Genomic DNA, 25,705 nt, shown 5'->3' with positions numbered 1-25,705 from the left:
ATATTATGAAAATAGTACTTCCCCATCATTGGTACTTTGTCTTAATAGATTATGAATAATTCAATACACCCCCACTTATACTTAATTAGTACCACTATTAACACCCTTGATCCTTCAACTCTGCCTAAAGCTATAGATATATTGTCTCCACGAACCTTACTTAAATCTAAACTTACAGTTAGTACCGTACAATTAGAATACAGGTTCTGTACTAGTGGTCTTAGATTAGTCTTCATTCTCATGCCACAAGAGATGACCATCAAATTAATTATATAAAACAAGCTACTTTGTACTATATTTTGTGCTTAAATAATTGATAATATGCAGCCCCAAGAGGGATCTTCTTCTTCTTCTTTCCTAGGAGGCTCTTTTGAGAAAGGTCTTATAATGAAGTAGTGAATGATGTAATTCAAGTTTGGTGGAATGTGGAGCCACCAGCCTCTCAACTTAGCTTCGAAGCTCAAGCACAATCAATCACGCTGCCCTTTTTTTTTTTTAAAATAGGATTCATTTTCACAGTGTTTTAAAGGTTTTAGAATCACATAGGATGCTGCTCACTGAACAGTTTACTAAATTTTTGAGGGATTTGACCAAATTCAAAAGGAAGATCAAGTAATGTAAAAGATAAAATACAAAGATGCCCATGTAATAGGAAAGCAGAAATAGTGTCATTTCACTGTTAATATCACTACATAATTCATAGAAATAGCGTCAGATAGGCATTTTGCCTTTAAAACACATTCCGAGCTTTCCATTTATAATTGAAGATGCTTATCTTGGTGATGCCCTTTTATTTTCATTCTCCAAATGCTCTTGAAATTCCATAGCCATGCATTACTTCTCTTTCTGCATTCTAATCTTATCTCAGAGGCATCAAACAATGGGACAAAACCTGTGCAGCTGCAGCCAAATCTTGTGCTTCAAACTCTTCTCACTTTCTAGTTCCTACAATCTTTGAAGACAATAATATCCACCATGCCTATTTGGAGATGCATTTTCTCTGCCTACTTAACCACATAAATGAGAGTAACTAATCATGAGAGAAAATCTCAAGACCTCCAACTCAACTACAGAATCTTAAATGCAAAGACTAAACTTCCAAGGGTTTGAGAATCTTCTTTCGGTTTCACATTTCAGAACTTGTAATTTGCAAGCAAAGCACAATCCTGTCCCCTCCAAGTTCTAATAATACCATGACTAAACTCAAATTCTTCATAAAATATATTTACATAAAAACAAGGAAAAAGCACAAATACAAGTACACAACTATACTAATGAGCTGTTGAAAGAAAACACGGCTGCTGGTCGAGCCACTGATACTTCAAAGAAAAAAGCATCTTATCCATGAGGGTATTGCATCTGAAAAGCCAGATTTTGAAGTCCAAAGTAAGGCTCATTCACTGCACCTCTTTGCAGATTCTGTCCTGGCATTTTTAGACCATATGAGTTCATCCCATAAGGGGATGTCATTAACATATTTCCTTGTGTTGAACTAAAGGACATGATTGATCCATTATTTGGATGATGCCATTGAAATTGTGTTCTGGACAAGCCACCAGAACCAGGTTGCTCAGAAAGCCCTGTGGACTGATCTGGTGAAGGAGGGCTTTGATTGTCCGGAGAAGGAGTTCTCACATCGTTCAGATTTACAGTTGTTATGTCATGAATGCTAGCTCTCCTCTTATCTTTACCACCAGAGAGCTGCCTGATGAAGTACTTTTGAGCATGACTAGCCACTTGAGTTGGCGTTCTACTGGTAACAAAATTACGCGAGATGTTTCTCCAGTCTCCTTTGCCATGCTTTTTCAATCCCAACAGAAACAGCCTGCAGAAAATCATTGAATATCTATCTCAAAAAAAAAAAAAAACCATTTAAAATCAAATTCAACATGGCAATCTAAAAAATTAGCCTAGACAACCCAGAAAATAACCAAACGATTAAACCTGCAAACATATTAGACTATCACTCTCAAGACTAGTTTTTAAATACAAAATCAATACAAAGTTTAACAGATATCACATAACATATAGGCTACAAATTCAAAGATTCAGTATAATTTTGCACAACAATTTCTTCATATCAATATCAAACATTCAACGAAAAAGCTTACTTATGTTCCTCTTCTGTCCACGGAACTCCTTTCTTCCTTTCTTGCTCAGCAGGGCGAACTGACGAGGACCTCTTTCCACCAATTCCACATGATTGCTTGAACCCATCATAGCTATTATGATTGTTAACCCACTCTAATGTGAATGGAGAGGAATTAGTATTATTATATCCTGGAATTGGAATCAGCCCTGCTTCTATATTGCTCACATCAGCCTCCAATTCTTTATACTGCTTAATTACATCTACAACTGTCTTCCCAGGGATCATCGCCGCGACTTTGTGCCATCGATCAGGAGTATCCTTATCATATATTGCTAAAGCATTCTCAAAAATTTTGTTCTCTTGGGCTGTCCATTTTGTGGTCTTGCTATCTTCAAGAACCCAATTGTTGGTTGAAAGATATGGTGAAGGGGAGATTACTTCTGGTTCCCACTTCATCACAGCAAAGTTGATGGCAAAAACACAAAACTAATGCAACATGTTAATGAATTAGAAGTGATATGATAGGTTTTTGATTGTTTTACAGTGATTTGTGATTCAAAATTTGAAGCTTTTGGGTTGAGAGATGAAACAGAGGAAAGGCAGAGCAAGAGGCAGAGAAGCTATGAGAGGAAAATGTAGAGTAGAGAAGTGGAGGTGGAGGTATCACAATGAAAAATATCAGTGTTAAATCATGAAGCATTTGCAAGGAATCAGAATAGCTTTTTTCATTTATAGGGGCATACTCCACAAGGAATCTTGAAAAGACACAACTTTCAAATAAATAAAAATAAACTCTCAGAAAAAAAAAAAAAAATTTATTTTTAAACACAAAATTATTAACTCTAAATTGCCCTTGATACAGAACCCTAATACCTCTCTACTAAGATCTGAAACAGTGAACTCCTTTTCTCCAAACAAAATAAAAAAAAAAAAAAACCAGAAACAATCTCTTAAAAATAAATGGAAACTCCAACAACTAAAGTTAACATAACAACCCATTAATCTAAGTAGCTTATAAAGCTGAGAAGCAGAGAAAGCAACTGAAATATAAGTGGGAAACAAACACTAAAGCTGAAATGGAGAAAAACCCAGTTAGAGATCTCGAATTCAGTGACAAAAGCTGGAAAAGATCTCTTCTTTCTTCTTCTTTCTTGAGGTTTGAGCAACAAAGAAAGAAAAGAAAGAAGGGGAAAAAAAAAAAAAAAGTAAGTATCTTTACAACAAGGCTACTGAAAATACTAAAATCTTGAAACAAAAAATATGTTAAAACTGAAAGATGAAACGAAGATGGTGGTGGGTTGTGATTGGAGGTTATGGCGATTGTGGATACTGCAATTTATGAAAGTTGTTCTCTTTATTATAATAACACAGTCTATTTTCAACATTAAAATAATAATGTTAAAAAAGCCATTTATTATATTTTTTTATTTTTTTTTTTTTTTTTTGGCTTTTTAATTTCTGAGTTGTGAAAGAAGCTCAAGGCGTTGGCACTCATCATGAAATGATACAAGCTCCACTGTAAGGCACTAGTCAATCACATGTTCCTCACCGTCCGATCACCTTCATCAACAAATATAATAACCAAGAGATGATCACAACTTTCCATTTTGGTTCAATTTTAGTACACTTGAATTCATTTCAGAAGCCCTATATACTAACACATTTATAACTAATCGAAATCTTTTTTTTTTCTTTTTTTTCTAACCAAGTGTTCGGTCAACTCACCATCACAACAATGGCCCATTTGAATTTGGGATGCTTAAGAAGAATCGAACCTAAGTCTTGTATATATCTGCATATTTCTCAATTCATTCTAGAATTTGAGACAATCGGTTTTAATTGTAAAATCATTTCTTACAATATATGTTCGTGATCATCATTTACTTTAATGGTTTAATTTATCTCTATTTCAAAAATTTACATTCATATTAAGAGATTAATTGTATAGATATGTTTGAATCTTTTCATATCGTTTAAAAAAAAAAAAAAACACACATTTTTAAAATATAAAACATATTAAGAATATTTTATTCAAATATTTCTTTTATATATTTTTACTTTTTTTTTTTTTTTTGGCTTGTGTCATTATTACGGTCAGTTTCGATCGGTAGCCGCCAAAGCAACGGTCCTGATCAACTTTCAATTGCGACAGCAACTTGATGCGGTGGGCCCCACACACGGTTACAACACTCTCATTGCGCAGTCTCCCACATAATTGTACGGTTACAATCTCAAGGAGTTTGGGTCAGTCAAAAGTAACTCCATTACAAAACGTGTCACACGTTGATTGGTCAGCACGAGTTAGATGACACCAACCAATCACGAAGAAGCCAAGATATTTCCGCCCCCAATATGTAAGGTCCACGTATGAACAAAAAACTCTCGTCGTGCTACCGGTCTCACTAGATTATATGCAACTCCTTGGCCAGCCAACCACCGCCTCTCACATCTCCAATCGCTTTTACACAATGTTGATTAGTGGAGTTGAGTAGGAGAATAATACCATCTCATGCTCCTCTTCAGTGCGTGTACTGCACATGCTATATATCATGAGAGCAATAAGACATTACCAAAGAATCAAAAATTATTACTTTCTGTCTATTTTATAATATATAGTTTAAATAATTTTACTAAAAATAAAATTATGTAATTTAAATAGCAATGTAAAATGTTATTTATTAAGCTCTAAACTATAGGTTATTTTAGATTAACGTTTATAGTAAAAAAAAATAAGAAAAAGTCAAAAGATATAATTATGCCACAAGTAGGTTAATAGTGGACACCTAACTATCAAATTGGGTATAAAAATTTATTAATAGTAATTAAAGATAAATTACTCATTTATGATATCCTACCTAAATGATTGTCACACCATTTTATTTTATTTCAATGTACACTTGTTGAATTATATATACTTCTAAATAGAAAAATATTATATGTTTAAATTCTTAGAAAAATACTTCTAATATCAAAAAATTTTGCATCATCTTTATATATATATATATATATATTTTTTTTTTTTTTTTAATAACTGAGGTATCCGGGATCAGACACAATTGTCAGTCAAACCCGCCTAATCTTTAAGGTCACGGAACACCCTCAAGCCCAATAGAATAAAGTAATTACGTAATTGTGGTAGGCGTCTCTCTTATAACTCAAATATATTATCTACAGATATATTTAATCCTAACGGGTAAAAGGTTTATCATCCGATCACAAGAGGAGAGATTTTGTTAGGAATATTAATAAGAATGATTATTTCATATATTTAGAAGTTGATTTTTTTTTTTTTTTTTCTGTTTCAAGAACATATTTAAAAATTGTTTTTGAAAGTATTTTAACCAATTTTCTTAATTAGAAATAAATAATAATATATGTATTTTTTGGTTAAGAGTTTAGAGCATGAAAGGGTATATTTGGGAAATTAAATTTTGCATTGATTACTGGCAGTCCTAGTATAGAGTACAGCCAAAGTTGGGTTGATGTGGGCTTAAACCTAGGGCCAGTACTAACAGCTAACTTAATTGAACATAGATTATATTCTTTATTATTTGTCATGGTTTATAATTTGGTATGTACTTTTATTAAGTCATTAAATCATTAAAATGAAACAAGTATTGTAATTATAAAATCATTGGGGAAGTCATTATTGGCATTTAGTGGCCGGGCCTCACTGCCTACTACTGATATGACTTCCCTCTGTTTTCTAATTTACTTCTTTGGAAAAACTAGTAGATATATTATCAATGTAGTCCCTAAAAGTTTAAGTTTTACATCAGGCTTGCTTATTCATTAATCTTGACACTTTGAACCCTTTAAATTAGGGGTATTCGGTGCAATTTTTAAGGAACTGGAACTAGAACCGACGGTTCCTTAAAATTTTAAAATGGCAAAAAAACCCTTAAAAACTTACAAATACCCCTCACCTGGAACTTGTTAACAAAAATAAAATTACAAATTATAAATTCAAAATTACAAACTCCATAAACTTTGTAAAGATAGATTCTCAAAAATCAAACCAACTTACTTTAAATGTTATGAAATATAAATATAAATGTATTCACATTACTTTTTCTACAAAAGTTTTTATTAACTCCCAACTCTTTAATTTTATTTTATATTAGTCTCGGTTCCCGATTCCGGTTTCTAACTATAAGAACCAGAACCGCATAGTAACGGTTCCAAAAATTTGGAACCGAAACCAAACCCTAGGTACCCACCGATTCCGATTCCAATCGGTTCTTTTGAACACCCCTACGTTAAATGATCCAACTTCTTAAATTTATCTTTTATACTGCAACTCCGTCATTCGTGAACATTTCTATTTGACCTCCCAAGATCAACTTTAGTCTAGCCCTTATAACCATATATAGGGATGGTATATTTTAACTTAAAATTCATGATTTAAATTGGAATAGAAATTTATGGCCATTAATTTATTATAATCTAACAGATATGAGATAGAAGTTGAAGGCGGTTATTTTCATTGTTCAGGCCAACTCTCAACTAATCCTCAAAAAAAGTTATCTCACAATAACTCATTTGCGTCAAGCAAAGAATCAAACCTAAAATAGTGGATTGGACCATTTGCAATCCCTTTATCGCTGGACTAGCCATGGCTGGGTCACCTCGTTAACTTTTATATTTGAAGAATAAAATTTATTTATTTATTTAAAAGAAGAAATTAATGAGTCAAATATTGTTGTAAATGCCCACTAACAAAATGAGTTCTAGACTTTTAACTCTAATAAAGCCAATACATGGAAAAGGGAAAAATAATGGATAATGATAGAGATGGATGCTAAAATCCCTGCCTTACAAAAAAACTTTAAATTAAAATCCTATATATATTTTCTTTAAATGGACCCAACAAACCCAAAGTTTTAAAAATGAGAAACATACTTAGAATAGGTGAAAAATCATTTCAGAAAATTGGTGGTTTGTAAAATCCAAAACCAAATCCAGGCTTGCATTTGCATAATAATAATATCGAATTGAGAAAGTGGAATTTGTGCGTCACATGTGGCATGTTCTTTTGTTGACTAGAAAAGTCACAATCATCTTTAATTGGTGCACATCGAATCTCGCAATAACCCAAACCTCTATTCAAGAGGGACCACGTGTCCCTTAATCAATGACCTGATCTGTCGAAATCTCGCAACTGCCCCTTTATAACTTCCCATATTTAATTATTAAGCTGTCACTTTCTAATTTCACCCTCTCTCTCTCTTTTGCTTCAAATACCAGTTATTCTTGGTTTTTACTACCGTTCTTTAGTAATATTATTCGTTCGCGAATTATATTCCTAGATCGTATTATTTGTGAATTATTTTTATATCTGAATTTTATAAATATATTTTTTATCGTTTGCCATATCATATTTATAAAATTCTCATACCCTTTTTTTTACCGAACCCATATATTTGAAATACTATATAAATTTTAACAAAATGACCCATGAAAAATACTAAAATTAGGATTGATATTGCTATATTTTTCAAAATGTATTATTGATAATGTGTCGTATTAAACTCATACATACTTGTACCGTATTTTTTAAAACGTATAATTGATAAGGCAATAAATAGAATAAATGAGTTCAATTACACTTGCCATCAACTAATTATATGCCTTAAAGCCTTAATTTAAGGTTTCATAAAAATCTACAAACCCTAGCATAATCCCTAAAGTCATGGGAGGTCATTCCTTACCTTTTTAAAGAATTCCTCCAACAAATCCTTTGCTTTTGTTTTCTTTTACACCTTAATCCTACATATATAACATTATATCTCAACATCTACTTCAAATCTTCAAATCACATCAAATCTAGGGTTTTTAATCCTTACCTTAAACCCTTAAACTTAAGTATCCAGGGCTCTTATCTTGTTCTCCTTGAAAAATTATGCAAAACTCCTTTAAACCTTAGAGAAAGAAAGCTTGTTTTATGAAAGATTTGAGAGAAAATGAAAAAAAAATGCTCTCTCCTTTGGCTTGAACGAATTTCATCTCATTTATAGGAAAATATTTCATTTATTTTCCAAAATTATACTATTGACCCAATTATTTTAATTATATAACTCATAAGTCCTTAATTCTTCATATAAGGGTATTTTGATCATTTCGCACTAAACATAATTATTACTTAATTAATATCATTAAATGTAATTAAGCATACTCATCTTTGACTTTTTCAATACTTATCCGTAAGAAAAATAACTATTTTACCCCTAATGTCTTTCTATAGATAATTGATTCATACCGTTCTAAATAAATCGACTATTTTACCCTGAGTATTATACCTTCATTTATAGGCTATGATCATTTCAACGATAAAGACATTAATTTTGGACGTGCAACAACATTTAACTCGATTTTTACCCATAATTAAATATTTTATTTATCTTTAAAATTTTGCATATAATATAAGATACTTTAATAGCAAGCAAAGCAACGGGGTTAGAAGCCTTTTAGTGTATCACATCTGATGTGATGATTAAACCGATAATATTAGGATTAAGAGTAATAAAATAACACAAGAGTCTTAAGGAAAGTACATAATTGTACTTAATGTCTTAATTTATACAATTAATCATATAATATAACTTTTAAGTACATAATTGAAGGATGAAAAATGCATCCCACGTGCCATCCCATCCGTGTCGGGGAAAATACGATTTCGAGTAAACTTGGTACATTATTTGTTTTTTTTCCAGTAAAAGAATATTTGAAAATTTATTTAATTTTATAATAAAGTTGGTGCTTTTGTCACATAGTCTTCAATTTTTATATATTTTTTATTTGAAATAATATTTATATCTTAAAATAGAAAATGTTTGTTCAGATTCATAAAATTCTATCCACATCCTACTGTTTCCTTGTCATATTGTATCAAAAATTTCATGAACTGTCTTTTTCATCGAAGCGATTATAGTTTGTTGAGCAAGAGGTTCATTAGTAATTACCCTCTGTGTGTGAAAACTATGCTGAGGTGAGCATGATCAGATCAATACGCAAATACTGACTATTTCGATTCCGTGTCGAAAGCAGGAGATAGTAGATAGAATGTCAGATCAGAATCCCATGGTGACAATTATTATCATCATTCATCATGGTATGTTAAAATTTTTCTCTTCTCCTAAGATGCCTCAAACTATGTTGTTGTAATCTGATATGTCCTCTTGAATAATTAATCTCACTCCTTCTGCATGATTACTTTTGTTATGTTATTGAGTATAAAATACTGCTGCTTTCCCTCCCTTCATATATTGCCTCCAAATGTACCACAGAACCCACAAGATAATTATTTTTTCAGATCTTGGCGGGCCAGTGAAGCAGCAAAGAGAATAAAACACACAACCAATAGTCATGACTATACTAGTGTAGATAGAGGGTAGTTCTAAATCACGGTCAAGACGAACTATTGTTCGTTTGTGATTTATTGAAATCATTGAATTCGGAATAGAAACTTTTATGTTTGCTTTTTAAAATATGTAGCTGCAGATTAGAGGTTCAGTTGTATACATCAGTTGATAAGTGTGATTTACACTAAAGCAATCCTGGAGAAGAATCAGAATATTTGTTTTGTGAGAGTGAAGATATATAACCGAAGTAGGAAGTTGTGATATTATGAATGGGGTTGTAATGTAACAACTAGTTAGAGATTGTTGAACAACAGAATAGAAATATAACAAGGTGCCTTTTTTTTCTTTCCATGCACCTTGCTGGTAAAGGCTAGTGCTTCGTAAAAGGAATGGTGGGATAATTTTGTCTTTATCTTGTAGGAGAACTTATATTAAGATTTCTGTGTGTCTACTGTTCTTTGCCATTGGGTTAGGTAGAATATAGTTTTATTTGTTTGGCAACTGTCCTTCATGACACTAGAAAGGTTTAGCGGAAGATCAGATTCGTGTTTTTTCCCATAGGTTCAGGATTAGAGCTGTCACACCGCTACATGACAAATGGTCGTTATTTTCTATTTCCCAAAATGCTACAAGGGTTAGACGTTTCCGAAAAGGTTAGTCGGATGATGAGATCTATAGTTTACTTCCATAAGATTCGGGATTAAAAGATGCAAGTAAGTAGTAAGCATAATAGTATAAGAAAAAGGCAAAGCAAAGAGATGGGGTTTATCTTTAGGGTTTGTCGTTTTGTTTTGAGTGTCAACCTAAGTTGAAAATTCATTGAGAGTTAAATAAATCAAAGATTTAAGTAGAAAGAAAGAAAGTTGTTGTTTTTGTGGAGGAGCAAAATAATACAATAAAATTATAAGTTAGAATTTGTGTCAATGCCCATCTTATTGAACCAAGGAACTTACTTCTTCTAACATAAACAACCAATTTAAATGGTTTAGAGAAGGAAAATTGTAAATTCATGGAGCTAGAAATGGATTTTGTGAAACGATGGATTAGATGCATAGAATATTAATCTCCTAAATAGATTGATTACTTGAAGGGTGATTAACACTTTGACTAATTAAGGGTAATTAAAACTCTTTGACTATGATTAGAGTGAGTAATGAATGAAAAGTAAAACGTAAATCGTAACATGTAAACCCATAAAACCCTAAATGCCAATAGGTAATAGGACTGAGATTTTGATTTGATTCTCTTTGGTTTGTAATAAGGTAGCAGTAAAAGTTTATCCAGTCATTAACTTTAGACCGAAGAATTAGTCAAGATACACTAACTATTTCAAACACTCCTATCACAAAAAAAAAAAAAAAAAAAAAAAAAAAAAAAATGAATTGTATTGTAGTTGGAAAATGCATGTGGGGGAGGGAATGGATGGAGAAATAGTAGCTACTTTGTCATTATAATAACATAATTTCAAAGCCGCAATCAACAAAGAAAGAAAGATTCTCTTTTCAAGTGTAAGAGAGAGAGAGAGAGAGAGAGAGAGAGAGAGTCGTTATTGTATGTATGCGTGTGTTTTTGGTTTGGTTGAACATTCATTGAATATTATGAAAATAGTACTTCCCCATCATTGGTACTTTGTCTTAATAGATTATGAATATTCATACACCCCCACTGAATTAGTACTCTATTAACACCCTTGATCCTTTTAATTACTAACTTAATCAACTCTGCCTAAAGCTATAGATATATTGTCTCCATGACTACTTAAATCTAAACTACAGTTAGTACCGTACCATTAGAATACAGGTTCTGTACAGTGAGTAGTGGTCTTAGATTAGTCTTCATTCTCATGCCACAGAGATGACCATCAAATTAATAATAAAACAGCTACTTTGTACTATATTTTGTGCTTAAATTACGATAATATGCACCCCCAAGAGGGATCTTCTTCTCCTTCTTTCCTAGAGGCCTTTTGAGAAAGGTCTTATAATGAGTAGTGAATATGTAATTCAAGTTTGGTGGAATTTGGAGCCACCAGCCTCTCAACTTAGCTTCGAAGCTCAAGCACAATCAATCACGCTGCCCTTTTTTTTTTTAAAATAGGATTCTTTTCACAGTGTTTTAAAGTTTTAGAATCACATAGGATGCTGCTCACGAACAGTTTACTAATTTTTGAGGGATTTGACCAAATTCAAAAGGAGATTAAGTAATGTAAAAGATAAAATACAAAGATGCCCTGTAATAGGAAAGCAGAAATAGTGTCATTTCACTGTAATACCACTACATATTCATAGAAATAGCGTCAGATAGGCATTTTGCCTTTAAACCACCTTCCGAGCTTTCCATTTATAATGAAGATGCTTATCTTGGTGATGCCCTTTTTTTTCATCTCCAAATGCTCTTAAAATTCCATAGCCATGCATTACTTCTCTTTCTGCATTCTAATCTTTCTCAGAGGCATCAACAATGGGACAAAACTGTGCACTGCAGCCAATCTGTGCTTCAAACTCTTCTCACTTTCAGTTCCTACAATCTTTGAAGACAATAATATCCACCATGCCTATTGGAGATGCATGTCTCTGCCTACTTAACCACATAAAGAGAGTAACTAATCAAGAGAGAAATCTCAAGACCTCCAACTCAACTACAGAATCTTAAATGCAAAGACTAAACTTCCAAGGGTTTGAGAATCTTCTTTCGGTTTCACATTTCAGAACTTGTAATTTGCAAGCAAAAAACAATCCTGTCCCCTCCAAGTTCTAATAATACCATGACTAAACTCAAATTCTTCATAAATATATTTACATAAAAACAAGGAAAAAGCACAAATACAAGTACACACTATACTAATGAGCTGTTGAAGAAACACGGCTGCTGGTCGAGCCACTGATACTTCAAGAAAAGAGCATCTTATCCATGAGGTTTGCATCTGAAAAGCCAGATTTTGAAGTCCAAAGTAAGGCTCATTCACTGCACCTCTTTGCAGATTCTGTCCTGGCATTTTTAGCCCATATGATTTCATCCCATAAGGGGATGTCTTAACATATTTCCTTGTGTTGAACTAAAGGACATGATTGATCCATTTTTTGATGATGCCATTGAAATTGTGTTCTGGACAAGCCACCAGAACCAGTTTGCTCAGAAAGCCCTTGGACTGATCTGGTGAAGGAGGATTGTCCGGAGAAGGAGTTCTCACATCGTCAGATTTACAGTTGTTATGTCATGAATGCTAGCTCTCCTCTTACTTAACCACCAGAGAGCTGCCTGATAGTACTTTTGAGCATGACTAGCCACTTGAGTTGGCGTTCTACTGGTACACATTACGCGAGATGTTTCTCCAGTTCCTTTGCCATGCTTTTTCAATCCCAACAGAAACAGCCTGCAGAAAATCATTGAATATCTATCTCAAAAATAACCAAACGAATAAACCTGCAAACATATTAGACTATCACTCTCAAGACTATTTTTAAATACAAATCAATACAAAGTTACAGATATCACATAATATGGCTACAATTCAAAATTCACTATAATTTGACAAAAATATTCTTCATATCAATATCAAACATTCAACGAAAGCTTACTTATGTTCCTCTTCTTCCACGGAACTCCTTTCTTCCTTTCTTGCTCACAGGGCGAACTGACGAGGACCTCTTTCCACCAATTCCATGATTGCTTGAACCCATCATAGCTATTATGATTGTTAACCCACTCCAATGTGAATGGAGAGGAATTAGTATTATTATCCTGAATTGGAATCAGCCCTGCTTCTATATTGCTCACATCAGCCTCCAATTCTTTATACTGCTTAATACATCTACAACTGTCTTCCCAGGGATCATCGCCGCGACTTGTGCCATCGATCAGGAGTATCCTTATCATATATTGCTAAAGCTTCTCAAAATTTTGTTCTCTTGGCTGTCCATTTTGTGGTCTTGCTATCTTCAAGAACCCAATCTGGTTGAAAGATATGGTGAAGGGAGTTACCTGGTTCCCACTCATCACAGCAAAGTTGATGCAAAAAACAATACACAATGTTAATGAATTAGAATGATGATGATAAGTTTTGTGATTGTTTTACAGTGATTTGTGATTCAAATTTGAAGCTTTTGGGTTTGAGAGATGAAACGAGAGGAAAGGCAGACAAAAGAGGAGTCGAAGGAAAGAAGCATATGAAAGGAGAAAAAATTAGAAAAAGTTAAGATGGCGGGAGTCACATGAAATATAACATACTGGTTCTTAAAGAATCAATGAAGCATTGCAAAGGAATCGATAAGTTTTACTATAGGAGGCTACTCCAAAAAAAAAACAAAAAAAACAAAAACAAAAAAAAAAGTGATTAAAGACACACAATTTGAAAATAAAACATTCAACATAATCAAAAAATAAAAAAACAATTCCATTTTAAAAAAACAAAAATACTTATTTGAAAACACCTTAGCCTTTAAATTACCTACTAGCACCTACTACTAGATCTGAAACGTGAACTCCTTTTCTCCCAACAAAATAAAAAAAAAAAAAACCAGAAACAATCTCTTAATGAAATGGAAACCTCCAACAACTAAAGTTAACATACAACCCATTAATCTAAGTAGCTATAAGCTGAGAAGCAGAGAAGCAACTGAAATATAAGTGGGAAACAAACACTAAAAGCTGAAATGGAAAAAACCCAGTTAGGAAGACTCTGAATTCATGACAAAAGCTGGAAAAGATCCTTTTTCTTCCTTTTCCTTGAGGTTTGAGCAACAAAGAAAAGAAAAGAAAAAGCGGGGGAAAAAAAAAAAAGTAAGTATAGTAACAACAAGGACTAAACTGAAAATACTAAACTTGAAACAAAAAATATGTTAAAACTGAAAGAATGAAACGAAGAAGATGGTGGTGGTTGTGATTGGAGGTTATGGCGATTGTGGATACTGCAATTTATGAAAAGTTGTTCTCTTTATAATAACACAGTCTATTTTTCAACATTAAAATAATAATGTTAAGAAAAAGCCATTATTATTATTATTTTTATTTTTTTTATTTTTGGCTTTTTTCAATTTCTGAGTTGTGAAAGAAGCCAAGGCGTTGGCAGCTCATCATGAAATGATACAAGCTCCACTGTAATGCACTAGTCAATCACATGTTCCTCCACCGTCCGATCACCTTCATCAACAAATTAAATAAAGCCAAAAGATGATCACAACTTTCCATTTGGGTTCAATTTTAGTAGCACTTGAATTCAATTTCAGAAGCCCTAATATACTAACACATTTATAACTAATCGTACAATCTTTTTTTTTTCTTTTTTTTTCTAATCAAGGTGTTCGGTCAACTCACCATCACAATGGCCCATTTGAATTTGGGATGCTTAGATGAAGAATCGAACCTAAGGTCTGTGATATATCTCTGCATTATTCTCAATTCATTCTAAGAATTTGAGACAATCGTTAATTGTACAAACATTTCTTACAATATATGTTCGGTGATCATCATTTACTTTAATGGTTTAATTTATCTCTATTTCAAAATTTCATTCATATAAAGAGATTAATTTTAGATATGTTTGAATCTTTTCATATCGTTTAAAAAAAAAAAAAAAAAACACACATTTTTAAAATAAAACATATTAGAATATTTATTCAATATTTCTTTTATATATTTTTACTTTTTTTTTTTTTTTTTGCTTGTGTCATTATTACGGTCAGTTTCGATCGGTAGCCGCCAAAGCAACGGTCCTGATCAACTTTCAATTGCGACAGCAACTTGATGCGGTGGCCCCCACACGGTTACAACTCTCATTGCGCAGTCTCCCACATAATTGTACGGTTACAATCTCAAGGAGTTTGGGTCAGTCAAAAGTACTCCATTACAAAACTGTCACACGTTGATTGGCCACACGAGTTAGATGACACCAACCATCACGAAGAAGCCAAATATTTCCGCCCCAATAGGGTCCACCGTATGAACAAAAAACTCGTCGTGCTACCGGTCTCACTAGATTATCAACTCCTTGGCCAGCCAACCACCGCCTCTCACATCTCCAATCGCTTTTACACAATGTTGATTAGTGGAGTTGAGTAGAGAATAATACCATCTCATGCTCCTCTTCAGTGCGTTACTGCACATGCTATATCTATGAGAGCAATAAGCACTTACCAAAGAATCAAAAATTATTACTTTTCTGTCTTTATAATATATAGTTTAAATAATTTTGCTAAAAATAAAATTATGTAATTTATAGCAATGTAAATGTTATTTATTAAGCTCCAAACTATAGGTTATTTTAGATTAACGTTTATAGTAAAAAAAATAAGAAAAAGTCAAAAGATAAATATGCCACAAGTAGGTTAATAGTGGACACCTAACTATCAATTGGGTATAAAAATTTATTAATAGTAATTAAAGATAAATTACTCATTTATGATATCCTACCTAAATGATTGTCACACCATTTTATTTATTTCAATGTACACTGTTGAATTATATATACTTCTAAATAGAAAAATATTATATGTTTAATTCTTAGAAAAATACTTCTAATATCAAAAAATTTTGCATCATCTTTATATATATATATAATATTATTTTTTTTTTTTTTTTTAATAACTGAGGTATCCGGGATCAACACAATTGTCAGTCAAACCCGCCTAATCTTTAAGGTCACGGAACACCCTCACCCAATAGAATAAAGTAATTACGTAATTGTGGTAGGCGCTCTCTTATAACTCAATATATTATCTACAGATATTTTCCTAACGGGTAAAAGGTTATCATCCGATCACAAGGGAGAGATTTTGTTAGGAATATTAATAAGAATGATTATTTCATATATTTAGAAGTTGATTTTTTTTTTTTTTTTCTGTTTCAAGAACATATTTAAAAATTGTTTTTGAAGTATTTTAACCAACTTTCTTAATTAAATAAATAATAATATATGTATTTTTTGGTTAAGAGTGTAGAGCGTGAAAGGGTATATTTGGGAAATTAAATTTGCATTGATTCTGGAGTCCTAGTATAGAGTACAGCCAAGTTGGGTTGATGTGGGCTTAAACCTGGGCCAGTATCAGCTAGCTTAACTGAACATAAATATATTTCTTATTATTTGTCATGGTTTTATAATTGGTATGTACTTTTATTAAGTCATAAAATCATTAAAATGAAACAAGTACTGTAATTATAAAATCATTGGGGAAGTCATATTGGCATTTGTGGCCGGGCCGCACGCCTAACTACTGATTGACTGTCCTCTGTTTTCTCATTTACTTCCTTGGAAAAACTAGTAGATATATTACAATGTAGTCCCTAAAAGTTTAAGTTTTACATCAGGCTTGCTTATCATTAATCTTGACACTTTGAACCCTTAAATTAGGGGTATTCTTGCATTTTTAAGGAACTGGAACATAGAACCGACGTTCCTTAAATTTTAAAATGGCAAAAACCCTAAAAACTTACAAATACCCCTCACCTGGAACTTGTTAACAAAAATAAAATTACAATTATAAATTCAAAATTACAAACTCCATAAACTTTGTAAAGATAGATTCTCAAAAATCAAACCAACTTACTTTAAATGTTATGAAATAAAATATAATGTATCACATTACTTTTTCTACAAAAGTTTTTATAACTCCAACTCTTTAATTTTATTTATATTAGTCTCGGTTCCCATTCCGGTTTCTAACTATAAGAACCAGAACCGCATAGTAACGGTTTCCAAAATTTGGAACCGCCAAACCAAACCCTAGGTACCCACCGATTCCGATTCCAATCGGTTCTTTTGAACCCCCTACTTAATGATCCAACTTCTTAAATTTATCTTTTATACTGCAACTCCGTCATTCGTGAACATTTCTATTGACCTCCCAAGATCAACCGTTATCTTTTCTGGACTGTATTTCTCAAGGAGTTTGCACTGTCATGGCATCATATTCTAGTTGGAATGGCCGCAAACTTCATGCTGACCATTTTCTCCTGACAGAAGTTTTGAAAAATAAGCTAGGTTTTAAGGTAGACAACCCTGATTGTATATGTTTGTCAATACATCCTGTTAATGCCTAAAGCTTTTCCTGTCAAAATACTATATTATAATTGCACATCCAGGTTAAAAATACTATTTATGATGAGAATTTCTGAATTAGAAAGTAACAGTTGATTTTTATATGTATATTCACTTTGTTCTTTCTTTACTAAATTTTCTTTCTTTTCTTTGAGTGTATCAATGCTAAATTGCAGTAAAGCTTGATACAGTAATATTTGTTTTCAGGGTATTTTAATTTCCGATTGGGAAGGTCTTGACAGACTTTGGAAACCTCATGGATCAAACTATCGCTACTGCATTTCGTCTGCTATTAATGCTGGAATTGACATGGTAGAGTCTTATTCCTTTAAGTCCAATTAGAGGTTGTTTTCCTTCATTCACGCTATAGGTTTCCTGACTGAGACAATATGCAGGTTATGGTTCCTCTTAGATTCGAACAATTTGTGGACGATTTGACATTTCTGGTGGAATCTGACGAGGTACCAATTTCTCGGATTGATGATGCTGTTGAACGAATACTGAGAGTGAAGTTTGTTGCTGGTCTTTTTGAGTATCCCTTCTCTGACAAGTCTTTGCTTGATACAGTTGGTTGCAAGGTAAATTTCTGGAGTCCAGTTCTTCATTTGCATTAGACATCCTGTGACTTTCTCATCACTAGAAAGCCCAATTTCTGTCATGTCATACCAACTTACAGATAAATTATTTCATGCTTTTCTTCTTATACTGACATTGCCTCAGATGTCCAACTGCCTAACTATCACCAAATCGTGCATCCATATTATGATTCCCTTCCTGGATCGTATGAAAGCCTTTATCACAAAAGGGAAAAGGGGGGAAAATTGCAGAGCCATTTTGTCCAAACAAAAGGACAACATTTTAAAGAATATAAGAAATAGAATGGTTGCATTCTTCTTTTTTATTTTCTTTTGTTTATTTTTCTGATTTTAAGGTTTACTTATGGTGGAGACAACTGAATGCCTTTTAATTATGAATGAAGGTTGCCGAATGAAGGTTGCCTGTAACTGAGAGATGATATCATGTCTTTTATGATTTTTTTGCAGCTTCACAGAGAACTGGCTCGTGAAGCAGTTCGAAAGTCCTTAGTTCTTCTAAAGAATGGAAAGAATCCTGAGAAACCTTTTCTTCCATTAGACAGAAATGCTAAAAGAATTTTTGTCACTGGATCACATGCTGATGATCTTGGGTATCAATGTGGAGGATGGACAAAAACTTGGTATGGACTTAGTGGCAGAATTACAATTGGTATGCAGCTGTATTCTCCTGCCCCCACTTCTCTCTATCATTTCTCTTTATTTTCTTCTTGTTAGTCTGCTTATTAGTAAAAGAGATTGACATCTGCTGGAGTCTAGACTCTTTCCATGAGGTATAGACATTCATAATCACCTCACACCGATGCATGCGCCTACACATATTCTCATGTTTATGCACATTTTACCATGTATGATTATATTTAATTTTATTGCTATGTATTTTGAGTTTAATTGCTTCCAATTTTGTGACAATACTTCTTTTCAAGTTAAATAGACATGATTTCTGTCCCATGTCTGAGAAGCACACCACTCACCCCTCCCCCTCCAATTCACACGCAGCGGGCAGTGAAGAAAGTAAAAAAGAAGACCAACATATCTGATTCCTGTTTCAGCTTATGTTCCAATTTATAATGCCTCAGTTTGATCTCCTAGTAAACCTTGTCACAATGACGTATGGACAAAAAAAATCTACCTCCTCGTGTAACGCAGGCATTGTACTAACAAAATAATCACATTTCAGGTGCAACCATTTTGGATGCAATCAAAGAAGCAGTGGGAGACGAAACAGAAGTGATCTATGAAAAATATCCATCACCAGACACTTTAGCTGAACAAAATTTTTCATTTGCCATTGTAGCTGTTGGTGAAGAACCATATGCGGAAACCACCGGTGACAACTTGGAGCTTCTAATCCCCTTCAATGGAAGTGATGTTATCAGCTCAGTCGCTGAAAAAATTCCCACATTGGCTATTCTGATAACTGGAAGACCTGTGGTTGTAGAGCCACAGGTATTGGAAAAAGTAGATGCTTTGGTCGCTGCTTGGTTGCCCGGAAGTGAGGGAGGAGGAATTGCAGATGTTGTCTTTGGGGATTATGATTTCACGGGCCGACTCCCACAGACATGGTTTAGAAATGTTGAACAGCTGCCAATGAATGCTGCAGATAATGCATATGACCCTTTATTTCCTCTCGGTTTTGGGTTGGCATGCAATAAGGAGAAATCCTTGGACTAAATAATCTTATGAACCAAGCTGGTCTAAGGTTTGAGGTTCTTACTGTGGAATTAGTTAGTTCAGATTCATAAAATTCTATCACAATCCTACTGTTTCCTTGTCATAATTGTATCAAAAATGTTCATGAACCTGTCTTTTTCATCGAAGGCGATTATAGTTTGTTGAGCAAGAGGTTCAACTTAGTAATTACCAGCTGTGTGTGAAAACTATGCTGAGGTGAGCATGATCAGATCAATACGCAAATACTGAACTATTTCGATTCCGTTTCGAAAGCAGGAGATAGTAAGATAGAATGTCAGATCAGAATCCCAGATGGTGACATATATTATTATCATCATTCATCATGGTATGTTAAAATTTTTCTCTTCTCCTAAGATGCCTCAAACTATGTTGTTGTAATCTGATATGTTCCTCTTGAATAATTAAATCTCAACTCCTTCATGCATGATTACTTTTTTTATTGTTATTGAGATATAAAATACTGCTGCTTTCCCTCCCTTCATATAGTTGCCTCCCAAATGTAGCACAAGAACCCACAAGATAATTATTTTTTCAGATCTTGGCGGGCCAGTGAAGCAGCAAAGAGAATAAAACACACAACCAATAGTCATGACTATACTAGTGTAGATAGAGGGTAGTTCTAAATCACGGTCAAGATGAACTATTGTTCGTTTGTGATTTATTGAAATCATTGAATTCGGAATATGAAACTTTTATGTTTGCTTTTTTAAAATATGTAGCTGCAGATTAGAGGTTCAGTTGTATACATCAGTTGATAAGTGTGATTTACACTAAAGCAATCCTGGAGAAGAATCAGAATATTTGTTTTGTGAGGAGTGAAGATAGATATAACCGAAAGTATGAAGTTGTGATATTATGAATGTGGTTGTAATGTAACAACTAGTTAAGAATTGTTGAACAACAGAAATAAGAATAAATTAAACAAGGTGTGCCTTTTTTTCTTTCCTATGCAACTTGCTAGGTAAAGGCTAGTGCATCTGTGAAAGGGATGGTGGGATAATTTTGTCATTTATGCTTGTAGGAGAACTTTATATTAAGATTTCTGTGTGTCTACTGTTCTTTGCTCATTGGGTTGGGTAGAATATAGTTTTATGTGTTGGCAACTGTACTTCTCATGACACTAGGAAGGTTTAGTCGGATGATTAGATTCGTTGTTTATTCCCATAAGGTTCAGGATTAGAGTTTGTCACACCGCTACATGACAAATGGTCGTTATTTTCTATTTCCCAAAATGCTACAAGGGTTAGACCGTTTCCGAAAAGGTTAGTCGGATGATGAGATCTATAGTTTACTTCCATAAGATTCGGGATTAACGAAATAGTGGGAAGCCCCACTATCCACCAACACCAACACCACCACACTCTCATCCCTAATCTGCCCTTTTAACTCCGAAGTTTTTCCCGAAGAGATACCCACGATGGAGTTCATCGAAAGAGATAAAGATTTACCTTCACAGTTGGGGTCATTGTCAGTTTCTGTCTCAATTTCTGGTGGATTTGCATCTTCGTCATCCAGGAGGAGTAGCGCTTGCAGAGATCTGTTCTTACACATGTGGTTTGGCCCAAATTTTTCGTCACAGCGATAGCACAGCCCGTGCTCTCGTTTGAACTGTATTTTGACCTTGGAGAGTCGTCGGAAGTTGTCGTTCCGGTTGCTGGATCCCACAAACTCAGTTGACTTCTCCCTTTGCTTAGGCCACTTGTTGGAGTTTGACGAAAACGAAAGGGGATCTGGGGGCTTTGCGCTGGTATTCCACCAGTTTGAACGTGAGGCATCAGGGTTTGGTTTGACCCGTGAATAAGGTTCCCTTCTACCCATTTGATTTTTAAATGATTTGGGCCTATACTTTTCTAACACCCAATTCCTTTCTTCAACCCTGTGGGCCTGGTCCATCAGCCCAAACAAAGAAGTTGGTTGAGTTAATCGTATTTCAGCTTTAATTTCCTCCTTCAACCCATTTGCAAAAATCCCCTTGAACAGATCTTCACCCAAATCTTTCAATGGTGCAGCATTGGCTTCAAACTATTCTCGGTACTCTGTGACTGTCCCATCTTGCTTCAAGGCTACTAAGGCCTTATAGGTAGATCCTTTAAATGATGGCCTAAATCGGTCAATCAGTGCTGTTTTGAATGCATCCCACGACTAAAATGGTGCTCTGGATTCAACCCATTGATACCAGCTCAGAGCTCTCCCCTCCATGCAAACTGCTGCTGCATTGACCATCTCTGTCTCCTGATAACGATTGATGGTGAAGTAACGATCTGCTCTGAAGGACCATCCATATGGATCTTCGCCATTAAAGATTGGCAACTCCAGCTTGCGTGTGTTCTTTTTCTCCTCTTTCCCAACTTCCCCATTGTCTCCTCGATCTGGTTCCTTTTCTCCACCGATGTTCTGGTTCTCTGCTCATGAAGAGGATTTCTCTCTTTCTCGGTCTCTTCTTCCAACTCTTTCTTCTCTCATGCGCATTAATTCCCTCATTTCTGTCAAATATTCCTTAACACTACCCATGTCAATCTTCAAGGTACTGATGTCTTCCTTTACTGTATTCATCTCTTTCTCCAAGTTATCCATCCTATTCTCCATTTTGGATTTTACCATTCCCCACTCTAGCTTTGAAACTAATGATATGTTCACCTGCAATCAAACCCAATCCACAACCAATCCGCAACAAAAAGAATGCAAGAAACACAATCTGTATAACCTCAGCTATATTTGTATTAATCAGATAGCAGAAAACAAATGGAATCAGAAGATAATGGAATGGAATGAGTCGGTAACCATAAATCCTAGCATTTCGAGGAGCCAGGAACCTCCACTATTTTACCACCAAAATTATGCTAATCTGCTACTTAGACTCATCATGTTTTTATACTAACCCTTTCCACAATTGCCCTTACTCACACAATTCTTATTCTCATAACAGACTCCTACTCACCGTACAGCTGTGAATTGTGGACCCTACACCGTAACCACCTCATTAATGTCTATTACGCCCCTTAAGGGTGTACACCTTATGCACCGTAGGTTTATCACTTATGCTTTCACCAAATTGTGAATCCATGAATCCCCAACAAATGTTTCTGCTGAATCATGGCAACCTTCCAGATGAAATAAGCAGGTTTTAGAGAATAAAGAAACAAAAGAGTTGCCTTCTTCTTTTTCTTTTTCGTTGTTTCTGTTCCAATGTTATGATATCATGAAGTGTATATATTAACAAAAACTGAGTCTGAGAATTGATATCAAGTCCAATGTTTTTCTACAGCTGCATAGAGAACTAGCTCGCAAAGCAGGTCGCAAGTCTTTGGTTCTTCTAAAGAATGGAAAGAATCCGAAGAAACCTTTTCTTCCATTAGACAGAAATTCTAAAAGAATTCTTGTCACTGGAACACATGCTAATGATCTTGGCTATCAATGTGGAGGATGGACAAAAACTAAGTGTGGACTTAGCGGCGGTATTACAGTTGGTCAGCAGTTTTATGGTTATTTCCTCCCGTAAATTACATGACACAAGCATTACTTACAAGTTATTTCATTTTCAGGCACAAGCATTTTGGAAGCAATCAAAGAGGCAGTCGGAGACAAAACAGAAGTGATTTACGAGCAATATCCTTCTCCCCATACCTTAGAAAGACGATTTTTCTTTCACCATTGTAGCTTTTGGTGAAGAACCATATGCAGAAAATGGTGGTGATAACGCAGAACTTGTAATCCCCATCAAAGGAAGTGAAGTAACAAACTCAGTCGCGGAAAGAATCCCGACGTTGGCAATTCTGATATCTGGAAGACCCTTAACTGTGGAGCCACAGTTGTTGGAAAAATTAGATGCTTTTGTTGCTGCCTAGCTTCCTGGAAGTGAAGGAAGGGGAATTGCAGATGTTATCTTTGGAGATTATGATTTCACAGGCCAACTCCCAGTTACATGGTTTAGAGGAGTTGAACAGCTACCAATGAATGCTTCAGATAATGCTTATGATCCATTGTTTTCTCTCGATTTTGGGTTGACATACAAATAAGTAGATGAGTAATGCTAGGTCCATAGTCCAATCTCACAACCTTCTCTTACAACTCTCGACGTGAGAGTTTGTCATTAGTCAGTTCGTAAAATGGGTTCCGTCTGCTTGTATGGGTTCCGTCTACTCATTTGCGAGCTAACCAATGACTTGTTGTCATGTCAGGGGTTGTGAGAGGTGGTAGTTTGTCATTAGTCAACTCACGAAATGGGTCCCGCTTGCTTGCATGGGTCCCGTCTATCTATTTGCGAGTTAACCAACGACGAGTTGTTATATGAGGTTGTGAATCTAGCATTATTGATAATATGTAAATTGATTGTTAATTGTTTGTTTAAACGAGATTTCCACGAATTACATGTACCCCCCCAGGGTTTGGGTCTATAGCAAGATCCTATCATTTCAAATATTGTTATTTACCCCCCATAAGAAAACTGATGTTAATGAAAATCAACCACTAGAGGGGCAAAATAGACTTTTCAAGATTGGTCAATAGTTTAATAATTAATATTACATTTCGTTGTTACAATATCTTACTATTCAATTAAAGAATTAAGGTCATGTTTGCTTAGGTTGGTTCATAGTAGTGGCATAAAAAATAGGAATCTTATTTCTTAAAAAAGTGTGTAGTAGTTTTCCTTCCAAATTTGAGGGGAATGACATCCATTACTGGTAATGGGCGTATAAAATGTCCAATTTACCCTTTTCTTTAATTTGTAATTTATCATTTACCATTAAATCAATATATTTTAAATTTAAATTATTTTATTAAAATAATCATTATTATATCAATAATATTATACTCATAAACTCTTTTCATTAACTTTCTCTCACAAACACTATGTGTTAGCTAAGGGTGTTCAAAAAAATGTAAAAACCGAACCAAACCGGAAAACCAGTTAACCGAAAAAATGGTTCAGCTACGGTTTGAAAAAATTTTAAAATCGAATTTCCGGTTTGGGAAAAAATAAAAATAGTTAACCCGATCGAAACCGGTTTTACAAATATATATATATATATATATATATATATATATATATATTTTATATTATAGATATTATTATATACTAAAAATAAAAATTATATATTAAATAAAAAATAATATTATTATATATTATATATTAAATAAAATAATAATAATATTTTTAATGTATTATTAGTAGTGGTCAATGGATATATATGAATGTTTAATTTTTATTTGGATATGTATTATTTATATTTACAATTTAATTTAGGAAAAAATAAAAAAAATAAGTTTTATAAATAAAAAGGGAAAACCAGTTCAAAACCAATTTTTCCTCCAAACCGGTTCGGTTTCAGTTCGAGAATTTTTCCGAACCGAAAAACTGGTTCGGTTCAAAAAAGCGGTTAACCGTTTTTTAACACCTCTAGTGTTAGCTCACAATGGGTTCCGTCTGCCCAACAATGAGTTTGGTCTAGCCAAATATAAGTTGTCACATCAGCGTTTGTGAAAGAAAGTTGTGAAAAGTGTTTATCAACCTATCTTTATTCTTATTATATTTCATTGATTATCCCTTATTATCAGAACCAGTACTATTGTCACTACCAGTGCCATTGTCGACAACGTTGTTGTCCTCGATCAACAAATTTATGCAACGCTATTGACGTCACCTATGACACGTGATGAATCAGAGATCGCTAATATGTCCAACTAAGCATATCCCAACCTCCAATAATTGTCCATAATGACTAGAGTTGGGCATTTGGGACCAGGCCCAAAAGCCCAGTTCTAAAACCCGGTCCTAAGACCGGCCCTTGAGAGGACCGGACCTAGGAGGCCTGGTCCCATAAGGAGGAGGGTCGGGGCCCTCCACTGGGCCCTCCTCCAAGGTCCCAGCCCAGGCCCAAAAAATTTTATATTTTTTCAATGTAGTCCCCTACCAAATTACATAAAACCCCAT

General features: G+C 34.1%; 1 protein-coding gene and 2 pseudogenes across 1 annotated transcript; 2 read left to right on the top strand and 1 right to left on the bottom strand.

Annotated features, from left to right (window-relative positions):
* Positions 1-20,254, top strand: part of LOC116136144 — a 28,924-nt pseudogene extending 8,670 nt beyond the window's left edge.
* On the bottom strand, positions 1,181-3,182 carry LOC116136214 (transcription factor DIVARICATA-like). Its single transcript, XM_031421930.1, has 2 exons — positions 2,112-3,182; positions 1,181-1,825 (listed from the first exon to the last, which is right to left on the bottom strand). Exons 1-2 carry the CDS (start codon positions 2,546-2,548, stop codon positions 1,339-1,341), a joined length of 924 nt encoding a protein of 307 aa, XP_031277790.1. The 5' UTR covers positions 2,549-3,182; the 3' UTR covers positions 1,181-1,338.
* A 1,525-nt stretch (positions 20,255-21,779) lies between the features above and the next one.
* LOC116136215 lies at positions 21,780-24,266 on the top strand (annotated as a pseudogene).
* Positions 24,267-25,705: the final 1,439 nt, after the last annotated feature.

This window comes from Pistacia vera, unplaced genomic scaffold (assembly GCF_008641045.1).
Source record: "Pistacia vera cultivar Batoury unplaced genomic scaffold, PisVer_v2 Contig31, whole genome shotgun sequence".
NCBI classification, from domain to species: domain Eukaryota; kingdom Viridiplantae; phylum Streptophyta; class Magnoliopsida; order Sapindales; family Anacardiaceae; genus Pistacia; species Pistacia vera.
The sequence above is the reverse complement of the archived record's forward strand: the minus strand, read 5'-3'. Positions and strand labels throughout refer to the sequence as shown.